Source organism: Osmerus mordax, chromosome 8, assembly GCF_038355195.1.
Source record: "Osmerus mordax isolate fOsmMor3 chromosome 8, fOsmMor3.pri, whole genome shotgun sequence".
Classification (NCBI taxonomy): Eukaryota; Metazoa; Chordata; class Actinopteri; order Osmeriformes; family Osmeridae; genus Osmerus; species Osmerus mordax.
The window spans coordinates 8,118,558-8,140,219 of record NC_090057.1 but is presented as its reverse complement, the minus strand read 5'-3'; the positions used below and the strand labels follow the sequence as shown (position 1 = coordinate 8,140,219).

General features: G+C 44.1%; 2 protein-coding genes across 5 annotated transcripts; both read right to left on the bottom strand.

Moving 5' to 3' along the window:
• Positions 1-25: 25 nt before the first annotated feature.
• On the bottom strand, positions 26-8,187 carry chrna2b (cholinergic receptor, nicotinic, alpha 2b (neuronal)). Of its 4 annotated transcripts, none has more exons than XM_067242331.1 (6): positions 8,115-8,187; positions 4,980-5,131; positions 3,933-3,977; positions 3,465-3,574; positions 718-1,912; positions 26-422 (listed from the first exon to the last, which is right to left on the bottom strand). In XM_067242331.1, the coding sequence occupies exons 1-6, from the start codon at positions 8,185-8,187 to the stop codon at positions 297-299; spliced, it is 1,701 nt and encodes a 566-aa protein (XP_067098432.1). In that variant the 3' UTR covers positions 26-296. The 4 variants fall into 4 exon arrangements, with proteins under 4 accessions (XP_067098432.1, XP_067098431.1, XP_067098433.1 ...); XM_067242330.1 differs by having other exon boundaries at positions 8,124-8,187; XM_067242332.1 differs by lacking the exons at positions 4,980-5,131; positions 8,115-8,187 and having other exon boundaries at positions 718-859; positions 1,019-1,912.
• A 1,319-nt stretch (positions 8,188-9,506) lies between these two features.
• si:ch211-142k18.1 (uncharacterized) lies at positions 9,507-13,210 on the bottom strand. Its single transcript, XM_067241721.1, has 2 exons — positions 11,823-13,210; positions 9,507-11,049 (listed from the first exon to the last, which is right to left on the bottom strand). The coding sequence occupies exons 1-2, from the start codon at positions 13,208-13,210 to the stop codon at positions 10,908-10,910; spliced, it is 1,530 nt and encodes a 509-aa protein (XP_067097822.1). The 3' UTR covers positions 9,507-10,907.
• Between the last annotated feature and the right edge of the window lie 8,452 nt (positions 13,211-21,662).

Genomic DNA, 21,662 nt, shown 5'->3' with positions numbered 1-21,662 from the left:
CATTCCAAAAATATGCTTGGTATTGTTTGGCAGCAGTATCAGGGGAAAAGAGAGCAGGAGGAAGCGTCTATGTCCTTTAGAAAAGCTGTTGTCCATCAAGCATTCAGAGTTCCCACCTGCTCTCCCCTTGAGTCCCTACATGCTCCCTAACCCTCTGAAGATGAAAAACAGAAATGACAAACCCCAGATGTCCTCCCCCGGAGGTCAGCTGCTTCCCTCTTGAGAGTTGAAGCAGCCCGGCACTCTTGGGCAGCACCAGTCATTTTGCTGCTTGCTGAGATCGCACACAGGGTTGGCTATATCATGCCGGCCAGCCAGGGGGGCAGGAACAGGCCGATGGTTCCCAGCAGACACACGATGATAAACATCCACAGGAAGATGCGGTCTATCACCATGGCAACATACTTCCAGTCCTCCTTCACCTGGGGAGGAGAAAGGGCACAAGAGGAATGAGGAGAGAGAAAACGTGAAGGATTGCCCAATACCGGGAGGATGCAGTGTGATACATGAGGTTTTTGCTTTGTCTTATAAAGAAAGGGCCATCTCATCTCTCTCCTGATAGGTCTAGTTTATTGTCTGTCCAGTGAGGGTCCCTCCTCAGAACGTAACTCAAAAGCAGTGGTGTAGTCTGATATGATCTAGTGGTCACTGTTAATCAACCAACCAAGCCACTTGAAATAAAAGCCCCTGCCAAATGGATAAAAGTATAACACTCACACTGAAGTCAGCGTCCTCTGCTCTCAGGTGGTCGGCGATGTAGTGGACCCCCTCCAGTGCCCGCAGAACACTGGGAGAGAGAGGGAACGCCACATCCGAAACCATCTTATCCACCTTGGTCGCCCGCCGGACCACATTCCCCCTGCCACCTCCTCCAACCGCCACCTTCCTATTGGCCACTCCGCCGCCTCCGACCCCTCCTGCTTCCGGACGGCCCTGAGGCGCGGCGTGTTTGGGCTGCGGCGGGGGGGTGGAGCCAGGGGGCCTGGGCGATGGCGGGCGGAAGGAGAAGTAAGAGGACAGCGTCCCCAGCTCCAGGTCCTCGTAGCGAGGCCTCTGGGGCTCGCCCGCCATGTCGCCGTCCTGCAACCAGCTGGCCGAGGTGCTCAGACAGGGGCCCGCATGCCTGTGCGTGGCGAGGCTTCGGCCCTGCTGCCTGGCCACCGTCGCCCCCTGCTGGAGGAGCAGCAACCTGCGGCGCCGGCCGTCCGGCGCCGGCCTCCTCATGAAGAGCCAGCGAGGGATGAGGTCCAGGAACACGGTGTGGACCCAAGGCGGCATCTGGTGTGTGCTCGGAGAGCGGTGGTGCACGTTGAGGACGAAGACGGTGATGACGATGCTGAGGGTGACGAAGATCATGGTGAAGAGGAGGTACTCCCCGATGAGGGGGATGACCAGCGAGGTGGACGGGATGATCTCGGTGATGAGGAGGAGGAACACGGTGAGGGAGAGGAGGACGGAGATGCACAGCGTGATCTTCTCCCCGCAGTCGGAGGGTAGGTAGAAGACCAGCACAGTGAGGCAGGAGATGAGCAGGCAGGGGATGATGAGGTTGATGGTGTAGAACAGAGGCAGTCTCCTGATGATGAAGAAGTAGGTGATGTCCGGGTAGATCTCGTGGCAGCAGTCGTACTTCTTGGTGTTGTACCTTCCCACGGCGTTGATGATGGCCCACTCGCCACTCTCCCAGTAGTTATTGAGGTCCACCGTGTCCTCGATCTTCTCCAGGTCAATCTTAGCCTTGTCGTAGGTCCATGAACCGAACTTCATCTTGCAGTTCTGCTGGTCGAAAGGGAAGAAGGTGACGTCGATGGAGCAGGAGGACTTGTAGATGGCCGGTGGAACCCAGAGGACTCTGCCGTTATAGAAGAGATGAGCCTTAGTCATGTGGGTCACTGCAAACTCACCATCGGCACTATAAGGGAAGCACAACATTCGGTTAGCTGGGAAACAATGTTACATTTACATTTAGTCATTTAGCAGACGCTCTTATCCAGAGCGACTTACAGTAAGTACAGGGACATTCCCCCGAGGCAAGTAGGGTGAAGTGCCTTGCCCAAGGACACAACGTCAGTTGGCATGACCAGGAATCGAACTGGCAACCTTCGGATTACTAGCCCGATTCTCTCACCGCTCAGCCACCTGACTCCCTATGTTGTATGGCCAATTTTCAATATAACCACACTTGATGAAAAATTGTGTCTCTCATGTCACTACACACAATTACTGAGCCAAACGTAAAATTGTGTAGGGCTGTATCCTATTTTCTCCTCCACTAAATTAATCCTAAATGGATCATAAAACAGCACGCTGTTCATCTTGCCAAAAACTCAACAGTTAGTCAAGTGAACATAAACCTGGGTGTGAAATACCACCAACCAATCAGAGAAGAGTTATTATCTTCCACAGCAATCTCCCCGAGACATGTTCTCTAGGGCCGATTTAATTTACCTCCTCTGGGAAGCACCCTGCAAATCCTCATTCCTCAGCTGAATGCTGATAATAGTCAGGTGGCTGAGCGGTGAGGGAATCGGGCTAGTAATCCGAACGTTGCCAGTTCGATTCCCGGTCATGCCAACTGACGTGTCCTTGGGCAAGGCACTTCACCCTACTTGCCTCGGGGGAATGTCCCTGTACTTACTGTAAGTCGCTCTGGAAAAGAGCGTCTGCTAAATGTAATGTAAATGTAATAATACAGTAGCTGCAGCCTGAGACATGATGAGTTTTATCATCTCATCTTTCGTTCACACCGTTTTCATTTCAGTCACTGATAGTCATTATACAAGCCTGATGATGTGGAACTCCATCATTAAATACTCTGTCTTTTTCCGGGAAGGAATAATTTATTCATGGGAAGAAGTTGCCAATGACTGGCTTACATGGTAATCAACTGTAGGAGATTGGATTAGTGGTTTCAGTGATTAAGACTAAATCAGCAGATTGTTAACAGCCTCGTGCCTCCTTTTGTTTTAAGACAGAAGTAGCCTTTTCCCTCAAAGCAAGTTGAGTTTACTTTGGTCAGCTGTGTTATTGTAACAAGATGCTGCAGCTCAGAGCAATCGTCCAGTACTTCCACTAGCCACTAGAGGGAGGTATTGCCAAACTTCTCATTACATTCAGGCAACACTGTTGGGGACCTACTATAGGACACTGACATGTCTTACATTTACATTTAGTCATTTAGCAGACGCTCTTATCCAGAGCGACTTACAGTAAGTACAGGGACATTCTCCCGAGGCAAGTAGGGTGAAGTGCCTTGCCCAAGGACACAACGTCAGTTGGCATGACCGGGAATCGAACTGGCAACCTTCGGATTACTAGTCCGACTCCCTCACCGCTCAGCCACCTGACTCCCTGTCTTACGACACTGACAACAATTCGATTTTTCCTCTCCAGTCAGGTTTAGATTCAACAGAAGTTGTGAAAACCTGTCAAATTCTTAAAAACAAATGGTTATTGTTGCTTACTTGTTGTAGAGAACAATGTCAGGAACCCAGATGAGTTCAGACGGAACTCTAATAGACGTCACATTGTCATAATCTGAGGGCCTCCAGCGAAGCTTGTAGTCATTCCACTCCTGAAGAAAATCAAATACAAGTTCCTCAGTGTACAGTATATTTCTTGTGATGTCAGAAAGTGCTTCACAGATTTCCTCAGGTGTCTTTCCTGTGATCCAGCCTAAACCTAGAGAACTCAAGGAGAACTGTCCTTTCATAAGCACTGAGGAGAGGAAAGAATTAGGCCGAGACATTCTGTTCTGGAATGATAAGTAAGATTTTAAAAGGGCATCCTGCCCTTTGTGTCTTTGAATCTTCTCTCATCTTGTGGTTATTCTGTATAGCCTCCGGACCCCTTTCTCTACGGACACATCAAAGGCCCACACTGGGTAATGCTAGAGTTAGAGAACACTTAAAAGTATCTGCTACTTTGCTTACCTGTTTCAGCCAGACATTGGTTGTCATCATCTGGTTTTTCTCATCCTGCAGAGGAGGGAAAGAGTGGAAGGAACAGAGAGAAAGGGGAAGGAGAGAAAGGCAGAGAAAGGCAGAGAGAGGGAGACAGGGAGCGATACCTGAGCAACATCAACAAGTGTTAACAAGATGGGGAAAGAAAGATGAAAGAAGTTTGTAGACAAAAAAGCTGAGTCAGTCTGAATACTGGGTTCAGTCCAGGCAGATCTGCTGAGGTCTTTAGGAAGGTCAAGGCTGTCCCACACATAGCCTGCATCGTACTTCACTTTAATAAACTGATGAACAGCAATGTTCGCTGAAGAAAAGCATGCTCTCTTACAGGGTCAAAGGTTGCATGATCCTTTAAATTCTTTTAAGGTTGTTATTTGGCTGGTCCATATAGAAAGGGTTGTTTACAGTGTGCAGTAGTGTGCAGTACTAATCACAGAAATGTATTATCTAGTGTAGAAATGTATGAACTACTGTATGTGTATAATAAACCACTCCAGCAGTGGGTACCATGGAAAATCTAAAAAAATAACATAAAATAAAAACACTAAACTATGACCTTCCACCCAACATTATTGATTGATCATTCTTTAAACTGATCAATCCAGTTCACGGGTGACTTGAACATCCTTCACAGCTGCTGTCCTGGCTCCAGTTTTTAATAACTGAAAGGATGTGCAGAACAGTGTGTGGATGTGTAGCTATAACAGTGCAGCATATTAGCAATAAGTGTGGATAAACCTCTACAGTTTAAATTGTTCAGTGCCTGCTAGGTACATTTTACATATGCCTCATCCAGGCACTTATGAACTTGTCATGTTTAGTGAAATACAATTGGAATATTAAAAAATATGGACATGAAATGTTTTCATTTGAATCTATTCATATAATTTCAATTGAAATGGTTAATATGGTGTACATAACCACTTGTTTTAAGATTTACTTTTCCAATCAAGTAAGTGCTAATGTGTCACATGATCAGAAAATATGTTTCTTTGTGAGGAGAGCAGGCGCTCTGCTTACCACATCAATCAGTTGTGCGATGGAGAGGCCAAACTTGACGATGACCACATCAGAGATGTTTGGCACAGGCCTGGACCACTTGTTGTAACGGACAAAGAGCTTCTTGAAAAGCTCATCCTCAGCATGGGAGTGGGTCTTCTCATGGCAGAAGACTGTAGGGGCCAGAAAAGACAAAGGAGTCAGTTTGTCATAAAGAATCGTGTTGATGTCTGTACCCCCAGATGAACAGTAGGTGAATGTATGGACTAATGGGCATGTGAATGCTACAATGTGACAACTCTTTGTAATGCAGTCACTTATGTTTGCCATTGGCACCATTTGTATTTTGGTAAGATGTGAGCTTCTAGAGGTCTTGTTTGGTCATGTTTTCTGATGTGAATTCAGCAAGCATGCGTGATCAGACACTGATTGATCCTATACACCAGGGGTTGGAATGATGAAGAAGGAAATGGACCAAATGGAAAATAAATTATTTCCAAAAAAAGATGATTGACATGATAATAACAGACATGGGAACAGAACCGGGAGCACGTACAGTAGCAGGAAAGGAAGGAAGTAGAATTGGAGGAAATAGAATAAAAACAAGTAGAATATACTGTAAGTGGGAGGAGGTCGAACACAATGAAGTGGAATTGACAAAGTACAGTAGGAGGAAGTAGAATGGCAGTAAGTGGAAGCAGCAGACTCCCTGTGCATATAAAGAACATGTGATAGGTGACCGTAGAGTTGTTAGTATGGATGTGTGATGTGTCTCCTACTTTGGGGGAGAGGCTTAATCTAATTGACTCTGAGTTGGGAGTCTAGACAGACTCCAGGACAAGCTGATACTCTGATCTCATTATCGTCACGCTGAATGAATAGAGCGTTCCAGACAGGAAGTCCCTCTCCTGAGGATTACCGTTGAGTCCTTCATCAATGTAATCAATTACACACATCATTACTTACAGCTGCTAACTGGAGGTGAGATAATCCACCAGAGTTAAGGATGCTGGGTAAAACTCCGACTGCAACACGTCTATTGTTACAGCTGCCAGCTGTCAGTCGGTGACGCCTCAAACATGTTGCCATTAACCCTGACACCATAGTTATACACACAAGTGGGGGGTGACAAATCAGATCTCAAAAATTCAGTCACACTCATAGCTGAGTGTATGTGATCTTCTCAGAGAACTCAAGACTTCAAAGGTCTGGGTATGATTATGAAAATCTTGTGGAGACTGATGATAATCTTATGGATTTATAGATAATCTGGATAAACTGAATCCATGGACATTTCCATACTGATACTGATATGGTAATATCGATGGCAGACATTGCCTTGACCACTGCTTTACTTAAAGCAATGCAACAGAGATACAATGCCATATTCTGCAACTTCACTGAGGGGCCGTTTGGGCTTCCCAGACTTAAGCACCAAATATCTGAGGTGCAATTGGATGGTGTAAAAGTGTCGCACAGCACTACCTAATGGGGTGTGCAATGGGTAAGGGTCCTGAAACGACGCCTCTGATTGGCTGCATCTGGCTGGCTACACACCCTCAGGACCGCACCATTACCGAGTGGTGAGACAGGGATTTGAGGGCCATCTCTGCAAGCCTTTATCACCTCTAAAGTAAACCTGCCAGCCCTGTGGAGGAGGGCATGGGACAGGGACATCATAAATGACATGAAAGGGAAAATGATTGAGGGTCCTTGATGAGGCCCAGAAAAATCTGCATGGACAGCCTAAGTCTTCTTCTACATGGCCCCTCTATTTGGGGCCCATCTTTGTATTGCTTACATTACAGGTGGATCATTATGTTTGACACCACAGTAAACTTCCATGGAGATTAAAACACAATTTATAAAAGTTATTTGAAACTGACAATATATGTCCTTGGAAAAATACTTATATTTAAATGGAACCACTATAATGGAGGAGGTGAAGGGTGAAGGGTTTGGTTTATTTGGTGAGTAGAACGTTTGGCCTGTTTTAACATGTTACACATTAAGAAAAGACTGGTCCTAATGATTAGAAGAAAAATAAATCTAATTATCACTGGAAACATTACAATTGATTATTTTGCACTACGTGTACAGAACTGTCGTAAAGTAAATCTCGGTCGTTTTCTGCACGCGCTCTCCACCGGCCATGTACCACGTATGGACAACAATTATGTGCGCGCTTGACGCTCGGCGGTGACTGCGCATCTGCTCGTCCGTCTGGGAAGGCGCAGAAGACAAGGGCAGATGCGAGGCTTGACAGAAACCCCTCCAGCGTCTCAGATCAAAGCCTTCTTTCACTGAAGATCCAAAACGAGATGACACCTCAGTGCCAGGCTTGAATCTTGGACACTACCCAAGCTGCTTGGCAAAGCGATTGTGCCTCGGGCGGAAAAGCTGCCCAGGAGTGTAGCCCTGCCCGAGTCAGCAACTTTTCGGTCCAAACGTGCTCCTGTCAGAATTCGACTGTCGAAATCCATCCAAAAAATTCATACGACAACCAAGTTGTCAATTGCAGCGTTCTAACAGATCGTGAATACTTTCCGTTATTGTCTTATCAAACAATAGGGATGAAGGCAGAGCTCACTGTCCGCCTCTATAAGATCCACATGCGTGTGTGGGCTGGGGAGCGGCAAACACACACCTGTAGCATATGCGCAGGGAGGACACTAGCCTACTGTAAATTAAATCTAATTCAACATAATTTGTAGGCCTTTAGCCATTTTTGCAAGCAAAAGGCTTCACAGTTGCCCACGGATCAGCACCGATGAGCAACCGAAACCCTCAGATAAGAGTTAATTGATAAATAGTTAAAGCAGTCAATTATAGAGAATGTGAGCTTAAGTTCTGCATTGATGCAGTAGTCAAACACAAGGATCAGCATAGAGGTCCACCAGACAGGTATGTCGATTTTAGTTCAGACACTACGGATTTCGGCATACAGCAGTGCATGAGTAGGCTAATTATGATAGTAGGCTAATGACAGGTGGTTGAAAGTGGGAAATCCCCATATGATAATAAACTATTCAGCCTAAAGGCTAAGTTTGTAACGTAAAGTAGTTCAGCAAAAATGGTAATTGTTTCATTTTGTTCAAACCTACCTTGATGACGGAAGGTAAGTTTAAGCCAAAAGAAAACGTAAACCGAACTTACTTGACTCACATAAGAAGAAGCACCAGACAATGGTTGTCCTCACTGAAAACAGGTGGTTGATTCCGCGTTCCATATTGTTCCAGGCAAAACAGCAAAAAAGTATATTATTTGAGGGCATTGGGTCGTCCACTTGAAAGGTTATCTTGAAACCGTGATAGGTGAAAATATTGCGGTCGCTTTGAACGCTTTGAATGTTGTCTCTTGTGTCATCATCTTTGCAGAAGAGGCATGAGGACAGTTTGACACAACCAGATTTGATATTCTCTCTGATCATGGGCGGGGGAATGTGACGTTCTTTGACTGCATGCCCGCTGGCTTTAGTGACTACTAAATTGCATAATTGACGGAATATATTTGAATTTAAAAGGTATCGGTATAGATCACAAACTTAACTTCGAAACACTGTTCGATGAGTAGCTTTTGTATCCAAATTCGATCGTCAGAGACCTACAGAGTTATCCTCTTTGGAGGGGTTGAATCAGAAACGCGCTTACATGATCCGCAATGAATATGCATCTGAATTTAGATTCTGATGCTTCATAGACTGAGAAGTGTACTCACACATTTTAAAGTTTAAATGTCACAATAACGGAATCCACAGTTGATTATATTACCAACATTTATCCATCGCGCGCTTAAGTTACGCACGGTTGTAACTTTTACGCATCCTTTTTACAACCTTCATTCTGGCATCCGCTCACGCGCCGACAACGTTTAATTGACCCAAAAGTGTAATTTCGTTAGATTTTAAGTAGTTTCAGTTGTATGTTTTTCCAATACGACCTGCTCAAAACCATCCTCCCTGATTTATAAAAAAGATAAACAGAATGTTTCGCGACCAGTCCTCCCTCCTTCTCTGACTGTCAGCGCAGCCCACTTTGCGGTCATTCCTCTGCCCATTGGATGGGGACGATAAAGGAGGGACTTACACGAAACTGACGTCCCTCAACAAATTAGGCTGACAAATATATTAGTATTTCATTAGCCTAAAGCGTGTTCGACTGTACAAGGTAGGGTATCTACCTCGTTCCCACAGGGTTAAAAATCTGAAAGTTGATATCATTAAATGATTACTTCCATGGTTTTGATTAAATTAATGTCTGATTATTTAGTTAGAGACTGGCAGAATTAGAAATGGCCTATTTTATGCATTTTACTTAATCAAAGATACTTCATCAATAGTTCAATCAGCATAACATGTTAGTGGGATTTTCTTCATTAAAAGGGAATCTCATCAGTAAGGCAATTTTCTGCTGTTACTATCAAGTGCAGCTAGAGAGAAGAACAGGTGAAAACATTTCTTCAGTTATTCTTTGGCAAAAAAAGTCTCTAGTAACAGTTTCACCATTTCGAAATAGTACCACACTTGAAATTTAGTTATTTGTTTTGCCATGCATTTTTATTTACTACCTTTAAAAACACTATACTTGCCAGTTGATATAGGATACTTCATATTCAAACAAGACAGTAAATGTAGATACATTTATCAACTTATCACAACAGTCTAAACCCTTTGTCATATTGAGTGTACAGGCCTGTACTAAATATGCACTTTAGGTGAAAATCGAATCTTGTTCCATTCAGTGATGATGAAGAAGAGGAACTAAAAGATATCCTCAAGTTGATACTCATACACTGGGTTTCCTTGCATGAATCAAGTTGCCAGGAGTCACATGTCCCCCACCCCTGTAGTGATAAGAAAGAGATAAGTCATTATCCTGTGTTGACCGTTCAGGGGGTCAAAGAAGAAAGTCTTGCAGAACCCGTCTTCTCTCGAGCACCACCGTTTACTCAGAGCTTCTCTCAAGCTTCCCTTATGTAACCTTAACTAAATGGGGGTCAGATGGCTGAGCGGTTAGGGAATCGGGCTACAGACCAGAAGGCTGCCGCGTCGATTCCTGGCCGTGCAAAATGATGTTGTGTCGCTGGACTAGGCACTTCACCCTACTTGTCTTGTCCCTGTACTTACTGTAAGTCTCTCTGAATAAGAGTGTCTGCAAATAACTAAATGTAAATAAAGTAACCCATCTGAACAAAGTCTTGTTACACCTTGAGAGGCCCCACATTCCCCCTGCACCCCCCTGCCCCTCTGGCCCCAATAACCTTTCTTTGCTCTATAAAAGGGAAATCTTCTCCAAAAAAGCAGCCCCAGAGCATTCTCCCAGCCTCCAGTCTTGCCCTTGAACCAGGACAGTCAGACCCAGACACGTTCAGCTCTTTGTTTGGCAGACACACAAGTTCAATGCTATTGCAATTTTGATAGCTAACAACACAACAGAATACAACATGCAACATGCTGTTTCGTTCAGACAAACCAACACAATTATAATGTATACATGTTATTTGATCTTTCCAGGAATAAAACATTGATAGAAAGTGTGTTTTGAAATACACTCAATTCACTCAACTAATATATGCTGAACAGAATGAGCTACTCTGTTGTATTGCACCGAAATAGAAAAACATAGCTTGCGTTTGTTTACAACAATAGCTTTTCCTCACACATGGGTAGCCACTGTAGAGAGCATTGCACACTTGAAAGAGTTCATGTCATATGGTCTTAAAACTATTATAAATCTCCCCCCCTACCCTTGGGGGGATAGATTTCCCTGTCTATCCACTCAAGATCCACTAAATAGAACAATCCACAGCACATTTGAAGAAAAACCTGCAGGTTTCCGGAAAATCAAGGGCTGTTCTGGGGAGAGTCACAGACAGAGGTGGATTATCGGCCAGTCTGAGCCAAACACTGTTAGATGTTTTGCATGGTGCTGTTGCCCAGGCATCTCCTCCTTAATGATGGAGGACAGCATGTTTGTCTTTCAGCTGCCTGGTGAAGGAGGCATGCAGAGCCTGTGAGGAGACTTCCAGCCTGCTGGCAATATCTGCAGCTGCACGGAGCATGCCTTCAAAGGCCAGCGACTCCTCTTTGATTCTGGGAACGAAGGAGCAAACAGCCGGCATTAGAAGGGGAAGGAGGAGGAAGAGGGGGGAGGGGGTGGAGAGGTAGAGGAAAAGGGGTAAGCTAGGTGGTTGTGGGATCTGGGGACCGAGGCAAGGAGGAGACACAGGCATAGTGGCCCAGTAAATCCAGTCGGATCCTTGCTAGCCAGGCTGGTTCTCTTCTCACATAACTGACGGTTAGTGGCTCAGTAAGGAAGAAATGGAGGGAAGAAGTGAGGAGAGAAGGAAGGAAAAAGAGGAGGGGGGGATTGAGGAGTTTATTTAAACAGTGTCCAGGGCATTCTTAAAATAAACACAAGAGCCAACCCCACATTTTCCCTGGCTGCCGCTGAGGCTTTCAGAAGAGGAAGCTGAAGACAGTTTCCTCCCTGACTCTCATTGTTGGAAACCCGGAGAAGGCCTGATTAAGATAATTAGGTGGAAGCCTTAGAGGCCCAAGATGGATGTCTGTGAATGAGGGGGTTGTGTATTAGGAAAGACAACAATCAACGAGAGATGACAGCTAATGAGGATGGAACACATGAAATACAAAGATGGAGATCTCTAGGCAAATTAATTTCTCCAACCCTGAATTAACAATCTCTTCTGTATCCTTAATTACTTCTTGTCAATCTATGGTAAGAATCCACACATTCCTTTGTCCCTGTATCTCCTTACAGCACTCTCTATACATGGAAGGTACCGTAGTCCTTTGCACTAATCTTTCCTCTATGTCACAGATTCTTCCCCACCCCTCACACTCACTTTTGCATCTCAGCCAGGGCCTCTTCCACATCCCCCTCCAGTTGCCCCTCCAGGTCCTCTGACACCTTCTTCACCAGCCCGTCACAGCTCAGGTGGTCATCCCTGATTCCCACCACATTCTCCTGGATCACATCCTCGTAGCTCTGCTCCCCCAGCTCAGCTCCCACGTACTGGATCAGGTTCTCTATCACTGCCTGGTTGCCGTGCTGGATGGCCTTTAGGTAGGTCAGCTTCTCTCTCTGGGCCTTGAGGCTCCTGGAGTCGGCCTGGCTGGTGTGAAAGTGGACCGAGCACTCGTCTGGCCTGGGCTCGTAGAGCAAGGTTGGTGCTGGTGGTGATTTGGAAGGTGAAAATGTTGATGGCAACGGTTGTGATTGTGACGGTTGTGATGGTGAGGATTGTGATGGCAAGGGTTGTGATGGTGAGGGTTGAGAAGGTGAGGGTTGTGATGGTGAGATTTTTGATGGCAAGGGTTTTGATGGTGAGGGTTGTGATGGTGAGGGTTGTAATGGTGAGGGTTGAGAAGGTGAGGGTTGTGATGGTGAGGGTTGTGATGGTGAGGGTTGTGACGGCAAGGGTTGTGATGGTAAGGGTTGTGATGGTAAGGGTTGTGACAGCGAGGGTTGTGATGGGGAGGGTTGTGACGGCAAGAGTTGTGATGGTAAGGGTTGTGACAGCGAGGGTTGTGATGGGGAGGGTTGTGACGGCAAGAGTTGTGATGGTAAGGGTTGTGACAGCAAGGGTTGTGATGGTGAGGGTTGTGACGGCGAGGGTTGTGATGGTGAGGGTTGTGACGGCAGGGGTTGTGATGGTAAGGGTTGTGACGGCGAGGGTTGTGATGGTAAGGGTTGTGACGGCGAGGGTTGTGATGGTAAGGGTTGTGACGGCGAGGGTTGTGACGGTGAGGGTTGTGATGGCAAGGGTTGAGATGGTGAGGGTTGTGATGGTGAGGGTTGTGACGGTGAGGGTTGTGATGGTGAGGGTTGTGATGGTAAGGGTTGTGACGGCGAGGGTTGTGATGGTAAGGGTTGTGACGGCGAGGGTTGTGATGGTGAGGGTTGTGATGGTAAGGGTTGAGATGGTGAGGGTTGTGATGGTGAGGGTTGTGATGGTGAGGGTTGTGATGGTGAGGGTTGTGATGGTGAAGGTTGTGATGGTGAGGGATGGGATGGCAAAGGTTGGGATAGTGAGGTTGAGGATGTGACCCAAACTTTGTTTTGCGTCCTGGCAGGCTCGTCGCCAACCTCTTGTGAGGCATTACTAGACAAGATTATCATAGAAATGCCGAATCCAGATCCTGATTCCCCGTCGCCATCCCCACTTTGGCTGAGGGCTGGTGTTGCTGTGGATACCCACAGCAAGGTGGCCAGAGTCCAACAGCACCACATGTTAACCTGGAAACAAGTAAGAGGCATGGCAAGTTGGTGACATCATGTGACCTTATCTGACCCGCTGACCTTATTTATGACAGATGTAGAGGTCATTTGTGGTCAAGTGTGTGCCTCTCTTCCTCTCTACTTGAACTACAATAGAGTAAAAACCCTACTGCATTGTGGTCCCATTTGTTTCCTGTCTCTCTGTAACCATCTCTGTCCAGTAAATACATAAAAGGCCAAAAATGCACCTTCCAGAAACAACCTTATGCGAAATGGAAAGCCTAGTAACTACTCTCAATCATATAACCTAATGATTACAGCAGATGGAAATTAGCCTCGCTGGCTAAGTCTGGCTCACTTACAGTTTTGCTGTTGATTGGTGTGCATTGTCCCTGAAAAATAAATGAATAAATAATAAATAAATAAATACCAGACAGTGAACAATTTGTCTACATGCATGTACTCCTAAGTAAACTCATCTGTCTGAGTCATCTCTCCCGGGACATTAAGGCATAAATATAACCAAGTGAACCTAATGATTCCTCGACTCTGTCCAGTAATTCCAGTGCATTATTGACCGTTCATTATTACTGAGACTGTTGTTTGTCTGTATAGCAGTTCCCTACTGAGCACATATGTTCAACTTTATTTTTTGAGGGTAAACATTATAAAGTCTGGGTGTTAAAACTGGGTTACGTAATGGCGCAACACACTAAATGCCCCTGTAGATCATTCTTGGCCATTGTTTGTGACTGAATTATATGACCTCTCCTTTCGCTCTGCTAGGATTTCCCTTCCCTCGTAACTTACAGGGTGCACCTTTGACACTCCCCTAAGTGAAAGAGAATGTGTGTGGTTGAAATGAGGGTTTAGCTTTTGTGGAAAGTGCCGCCCTCTCTCTGAACAGCTTTGTGTTAATCAGTGATTGGCTCTCAAACCTTTATTTTACTCCCTGGAAATCCGAGAAATGCTAACAAGAATTTAATTGACTTGATAGCTTTCTTTAACCACCAAGGTTAATTTGACGGTCTGACTGCATAGTTATGAAGCCCTAATTCAGGGACACTAACCAGCAGGTTAAAGCTACAGTATATCATGCACAAACTCTTCAGCAACCAAAGTAAACCGCGATCTAGTTCTCCAAAAAATCCTCAGATTCACTGATTCAATTCATATGTATTGTGAATATGTGGACAGTGGAGATTGTTTTTTGAAAGCCCTGTTTGCACAGCACAAAGTGGGACATTCCACCTCGAAGAATAGGGCTTACAATTTTCTATAGAAACCTGTTAGTGTGTGTATATGTGTGTGTAGTGAGGAGACACAGCTGTGCTTCACTTCACACGTTGTTATCTTGAGTGTCTTCCCTACTTCTCCTGTCAGCCTCCCCAGCATCTGGAATTATATGTGAAACATGATCCTGGACAGAGGGAACGCGGAGGGAGAGAAAAGTCGTGTCCTTTTTTCCACTGTCAATGCCTAGTTGGTTTTGGTGGTAACCCGCAGTAAGTTTATATTCGGGAGGTGCTTCACATACAGTTGATCTCACAATCCTCTTTTGAAAAAGCAAAGAACCCCCACCGACCTCTACATTTCAAAGAAATCTCCTTGTTTGAGCTCTTTAAATAGACAAAAATAGCCTTTCTCAAAACACTAATGGAGCAAGCAGCCCACTGTGCTTTTGAGGTTCCATCCTTGTAAAGTTTTGGTGTAGTCAAAGATGACCCTGCCAACACTTGTAAAATCACCTTTTTGTTGGCTTCTCTTCCCATCTCCCTGTTTCTGATTACTGTAAACGGTGAGCTCACACACATCAGACTGGCTGGGGGAAAGCAGGAAGCTGAAACACTTAAACAGGACCGAATTGCAGGCAGACTGCTGACACACACACAGGCACACACACAGGAAAATGTGTACTGCCAGAGGCAATTTGGTTGCTCATTCTTTTTGATTGATGCCTATGGTTGATGGAAGATGGTTTGATATAATCTCTAACCCACTGGACTGATAATGTTTAAATGAGTCTTTTGTTTCAATATGCATGCCATCATGAGAATATGAATTTCCTTCATTGTTATTGTTAAATTATCATAATCTCTAGGAAAATAGATTATTTATTTGCATTTAATGTCGTTTTTTACACTAAATTATTTATATACTTGTGGGTTTTATAGTTCTTGGCCAGTTGTAGATTCTAATATCTTATTAAGATTTAATAATGAGTCGATCAGTATTCTGTACTATGTATGGTACTTTATTACAGTATCTGCATGCAGGCACCCATTGGCACCTTACACTTAATTTGGGGAAGAAACTAATTCCAAAGGTACTTGTGACTTTTTATTTTTTACTGCAAGAACATGTGTGCTCATAAAAGATAGCCTCATTGGCTAGAATCACTAAATGCCAAATCCCGCAGAGCCCAATTGGAGATTGAAGTAATCCTTTACTGTGTCTGTTGCAGTCTGCATTGTAAAAAGCAAGACTTCTATTTAAGTACTTTTAATTACATCACTAAAACTCAGACTCATTCTCTGTTTCACGACTTATGAAGGAGCACTCCAGCTCCTCTTACTGTCAGGGATATACACTTGTCTATGCAGAGTGTCTGTGAAAAATGTTCACACGTTCTATAGTGTCTCATAATGGTTTTCACAATGTTTTGCTATTGTGACCACACCAAAGTCTCTTCTTTCTGACATCCATTGTCTGGCTTTTAGGTATGGTTTCATTCTACTCCAATGTTGTATAGGTTGTTTTCTCTTGTGTTGGCTTAAAATAGCCCTTTTACACTCAAGCGATGTTCTGGTTTACTGTCAATCAGATAGGCGCAAAACAGACATGGTTCAGGCATTAGCAGAGACTTAGGAGATAAAGAGATTACTGTTTTGGAAAGTACAAAACCTGATTTGACAATGTCAACAGTGTATCGCACACCAGGGATCCTGGTTCAGCCATTGACAGTAATAGTCAATTAGATGTAAAGGATACTTTTATTCTGTGCAAAGCGATCTTATGTGACATTATCGTAAGTCAGATATAAGTTGGTCATGACATTCTGGCTCTCTGCTGTCATTGGCTCAAGCCAGTCCCTGATCCCACCCACCAGTAAAAAGCTCTACATGTGAGCCTCAGAGCACCAAACATCACTCAACCACTGATGTAATCATAACAACAAGCTCTGTGACAGCAGCATAGTGGAGATGGGGCCCAACAAAGGCAAGTTTGAAATGACTGGCTGGCTGGCTGATGAAGTCATAGCATTGCAGTGTGACAAAAAAAAATTAAGGCTCCAACAAGAACTGGTAAACGGTAAGAAATACACTCATGCACACACAACACACTTTAAAGGTAATGTTTAGCTCAAACTGGAGCAGGTGTGTAGTGAAGTCTGTGACTCGTCTGGACAGAGTTCCCATATAAGTATTTAAATGTAGCATTCAGTTCATACTGAGTTGTATCACCCTCTCACAGCTCAACTGTTTTCTTATCTTATGAGGGACAGTTTTGGCTTTTAACAGTTAATATTGATGTTTCTTTCATGCATAAAATAATAATTGCAAGCGTGTGAACATACAGCTCACATAGAAACAACAAATGACACTGACAAACACACAGTAAGGCACACACCCTTTAAAAGTAAGGCTAGTCTACTCCACATAATAAAAAACATAACTTACCAAAGTTCTGTAACTTTTTCCAGCCACTTCCAGGTGTTTCCTCCAAGTGATTCAGATTTTTAAGAGGGTTCGCGAGCCACCATTCACAGAGAGCAAATATGCTCTCCACTCCCTATTTCATTTCTTCTACGGAGGGAGAGAGAGAAAAAAGACGCACTCTCTCTGTCATTCCTACAGACACACACACACTTAGGGATTGGCTAGAGAGTGTGCCCCTGTCTAGTGCTGGGAGGGGAGGAGATGAGAAGGGGGGGGGGATGTTTGGAAAAACTCAATGACTTCTTTCTTTGTGGTGGAAAGAGGGGTTGAGAGGATGGGGGGGGGGGGTAATCTAGTTCACATCTGTGCTTTCTTACAGGGGACAGAGGTATGAAGCTTTCTTAGAGAGAAGGGAAATCCTGTTTATGAGCCAGACAGATATCCATTTCCCAGGTAGAAGTAGAAAGGGAAGAAGAAAAAGAGCAGGAAGAAACTAATATGGAAAGTTGGTGCAAAGTCAATGTCAAACAATAACTGCAATTACAGTGTTCAATTAATATGCTACATACTAGGTAACATAGCCTAATGCACAAGCATACGCAGAAGAGGATGTTATAGTCAGACATGTATGTATGGCAAAGAAGCCCACAGACATGGCCTGCGTCTGGATCTGACTGCGAAAGGAAACAAACACACAGGCAGAAGAGTTCACTGGTTGGTGTTCTGATATCTCTGGATGAAATCACCAGGCCGGGGAAATGCCTCCATTACAACTGTCCAGGAAAAGCCTGCATAATGTAACACATTGTAGTCTGTTATGTAATGAGTAAAGTACCAGATAGAAATGATGTGCTGTATCACACATACATATATGGATGGAAGCCTTCTAGGAACAGGCTTGGATGATTGCTTAATTGTCCCAAATTTGAAACGTTACATTCAAAAACAGGATGAAGAACCTGAATCCCTGCTTCTAAACAAAACATCCCTCCAGCTACAAATGAGCCAGACATACACAGGTGGCCTCCGTCAGCCATGACGGTGGAAGCAGCCCAGAGACATGTTTAGTCTGCCAGTGTATGTAAAGGTGCTCCAACGCTGCCTGAAAGACAGGGAGGAGACCATATGGACTCAAACTCCTCTCAAACCTGAACAGTGTCCTACAGTTGTGAAAGTGGGGTGCACGTGGTGGCCCAGGAATTATCTCATGGCCGCTTCTCACAGGTAAGAAGAGAATACAGGATTCAAAGCAACAGGAAAAGGGAGGTGTAGCTGATGTCAATCACACTGACCCTATGACTTTGAAATACAATTGAGAACCTGGAATTAGATGTCTTTCAAAACAATAGGCAGAGACTTGTATTCAGGGAAGAGCTTGCACTGTGAAAGCTAAACCGTGAAACATATGTGAATATAGGATAAGAATACATTACAATGTAGTATGTGTTTATGCAGACTCACAGAGCAGGGACATGATAAGGTTCTGTTGGGGTTTGCTTATCACATTCTCCTTGCAATGTTTGACAAACGTATCTTCAAAAAGTTAAGCTCTAGTGGCATAATGCCATGCTACTCTCAAAGGGGAAACACAAGGTTTCAGAAAGCATGTGATGTCACAGGATGCATAATTCAAACAGCATAGAGAACTCTCAGCATTTGTTTTTTCTGATGCATAGATTTGTGAATTGATTTGTGTAGATAATTGACAATAATGTTGTGATTGTATTACCATGTATTATGCTTCTACCTTCCCAACAGCACACATACATAGCAACAATTATACATTACAATCAGTGATACGTTAAAAGTGAATTTGGTTTTCGGGAATGTAGCTGAGATAATTAGCTCTCTGGACAAATCTTGGTCTTGCTCCTGTTTGCTCCAGTTGTTAACGGAGACCAGGGACTCCAGCCTCTCAGGGGAGGTCCCTCATTGGTCTTATCTATGTTCCTGTGACAGGTCAATAGGCCCAGTCTAGAGGTCTGGTCATGTGACACAGCTCACCACCCTGAAGAAAAGAAAAACCAGACCCCTCCATTCCCCACTGTCCAGACCTCATAATGCAAGTCACCCAGCAGGAAATGACACCGCCCCAGGATATCTTTGTGACCAATCAATCACTTGGACAGTGATTTAAACCAATGGAAGAAAAGTGTCTGTACCTACTGTATCAGGACAAATATTGTTTAATGTCCCGCCCCCTTTGGCTTCTATTTCAGGTAATTATAGGTCCCCAGACAAATATGAGATGGATGTCTATAATGCCAGGCAGAATGTAATTAGGTAAACGTAATTAGCCCTTTTGTATACTTCCTGGAGACTGTTAGGGTAGCGGGCTGGATGATTGGATTATCAGGTTCATATCTTCATATAGGCATAGCCGTATCATCACTTCCCATTCAAGAAAATATGATGAACAAAAATATGTACAGTAGCTACTGTATGTACATTGGAAAAATCTGTAAACAAAAGCATATTTTTATTTGTGTTTGAGAACAAAGTTGGCCAAATGAAGCTCTTTCTGATTCTTCCTATCATTCGAATACTTCAGGTATATCAAGTAAACTGACTTATCATTTGCTCCTTAGAAAACAAATTTTTTTGCTCCATGCATTCAAAATTCAACACCTACATTTAAGTTTCACATTATGTACAATATTTCAAAGATTGTATTTTGACCTACAAAGATAGTGACCAGGGATGAAGATGATAGTGAGGAAGATGATGCTGCTGCTGTGGATTGAGATAATGAGGCCAATGGGGGTGGATATCGAATTTATAAGAATAAAGACAATCCACTATTACTTTGTTTTCTGAAGGTTTTCCTTTACTGCTGTATTTATGACTTTGTCATCATATTTGATTAAATACTTTTCATGTTTAATTAGACATGATGAGAAATTAAACAAACAGCTGCACTCCTGAAGAAGTAAAGCTTGTAAAATGATTTTTATTTTTGTAAATGCATTGGCCACCAAGTCACAATGTAATTTAAAACTTGGATGCCTTTCACAATGTGGCTGTTTCACTAATCATAAAATTCAATGGAGGAAAATCCTTTCTGGAGTCCTTATGCGTGTGTGTGTGCGCTTATAGTTTTCTCCGTCTCCTTTATTGATTCCTGTGGTTTAAGAGATGGACTTGATCAGAGCAGAGTTTCTTTCCTGGAAATGAACCAGGAGAGGAGGGAGGCCTGTCAGATCACCCTGCTCAGACTGAAGGGCAGCTGAGAAGTGTCAAATGTATTTACCCAAGGTCACCTGCTTTGACTCTGCCCTCCAGATATGGATGTCTGAAATTCAGTTTGTGTTTCATACCACTTACTACTCTCCGTATGTGTAGAAATGTGTGTGAGTGTGTGTGTGTGTCTTACTCCAGTGAATATCCAAGTGTGTGCTTGCATGTGTGTCTGTCAAACTACAGTGTTTGTTGTGTGTGCCCCCACATCTCCAGCACAGTGTGCCACTTGTTCTTTCAATTCACATTTTAGTGTGCGTCCTCTGTTAGTGAGCAGAACCCCCTCAGAGCTCCAGTCCATGGCCTGGGGTCTAGAACACAGTGAGCAAATCAGCTCTAACTTATTTCAAGTCTCCATCCATCTCCTGTTAGAACACACACATCTTTATCACATGTTGTTCTCCCAAAGGTGTCATTCATGGGCCTGATTAAACAGAATGAACACTTTCCATGCTATTCCAAATTGCTCCAAAGTCAACTACAAGTTCTTGTTTGTTTGCCAAGTTTCATTTGGAAATAATTTGGTGGTGTTCTGTGTCCACCGCAAGTTTTGGCAGATTGCTTGGCGAGTGTCTCCTGCCAACCTAACAATGATATATCACTACCACTGTCTGTCTTGCTCTCATCTATTTTCTTACTTTCTCTCCCGCCCGCTTTCCCCTGGGCACTCAACCTTACCAGTTTCCAATAGAAGTTGAAGGTACTCTCCTGTCTGACCTCTTGAAGAGGCGATTCATCCATTTTCATGTAGCAACACCAAGCTGTCTGAGGGGGATTGGAGAGTGGTGTGGGGTCCTGGGGTCGTGGGGGTAGCTGGGTACTGGCCTCTGGCCTCTCTTCTTGTCAGGCATGATAGGAAAACGGATGGGAAGCAACCTGTGTGAGAGTCCCAATCTCCAGTAGGCTCCGGACTCCAATTTTTGAAGTACCTCTCAAGTACTCAGATTCTGGAGCCTGTGTGAAGCAGAATATGTTCAATATTTCTTGATCTGAAGTCTTGACTAAGATAGGGCTCATATTTTCACTATCTCACCTGGTGAACATTTCAACTATGGTTTTGGACATACTGAGAACAGAGGTGGACAAGTAGAGCCAATTGTGACAACAGCCAACTGTGCCAAACTCAAAAGAAAACAACAAGTTCTCCATAGCAAAGCTCCCCAAACAATTATGGAAAAAAAACAATACAACTAACACTCTTTGAATTCCGGTCTTTTATGGTTCTGGAATGAGCAGTGATGAAGCATGTCAGAAGGCCATTTTATAATCTTCAGTGATGTTGTCTAGTATGAAGCTGTGGGCATATTGTTCACCAAGACCCCATTCCTCTCCGTGCCGTCCCACATCCATGCATCACTGCTCATATTACAGTTGGCATGTGGGAGATCTTGAAAGGCATGCAGCATATGCTTGCAGGTATAGCACAGACTACACCACTGGTCACCTGGGAGTCAGACCTGGATAAATGTCACAGGACAGCCAGGTAAATGTTCTCTGGGGTCCAATGCATCAGCAGCTGGATGGGGTCAAAGGTTGTGGATATCAATTAGAAGTGAGAACCAAGGCCC

Excerpts from the sequence above, each read along its gene's own strand:
- si:ch211-142k18.1 (XM_067241721.1), bottom strand. The coding sequence starts at position 13,210 with ATGTGGTGCTGTTGGACTCTGGCCACCTTGCTGTGGGTATCCACAGCA. Across the intron at positions 11,050-11,822 it reads GCCCTGGCTGAGATGCAAAA|AATCAAAGAGGAGTCGCTGG; the intron begins GTGAGTGTGAGG and ends CTTCGTTCCCAG.
- chrna2b (XM_067242331.1), bottom strand. The coding sequence starts at position 8,187 with ATGGAACGCGGAATCAACCACCTGTTTTCAGTGAGGACAACCATTGTC. Across the intron at positions 5,132-8,114 it reads CTTCTTCTTATGTGAGTCAA|TCTTCTGCCATGAGAAGACC; the intron begins GTAAGTTCGGTT and ends TGGCCCCTACAG. Across the intron at positions 3,978-4,979 it reads TCGCACAACTGATTGATGTG|GATGAGAAAAACCAGATGAT; the intron begins GTAAGCAGAGCG and ends CCTCCTCTGCAG.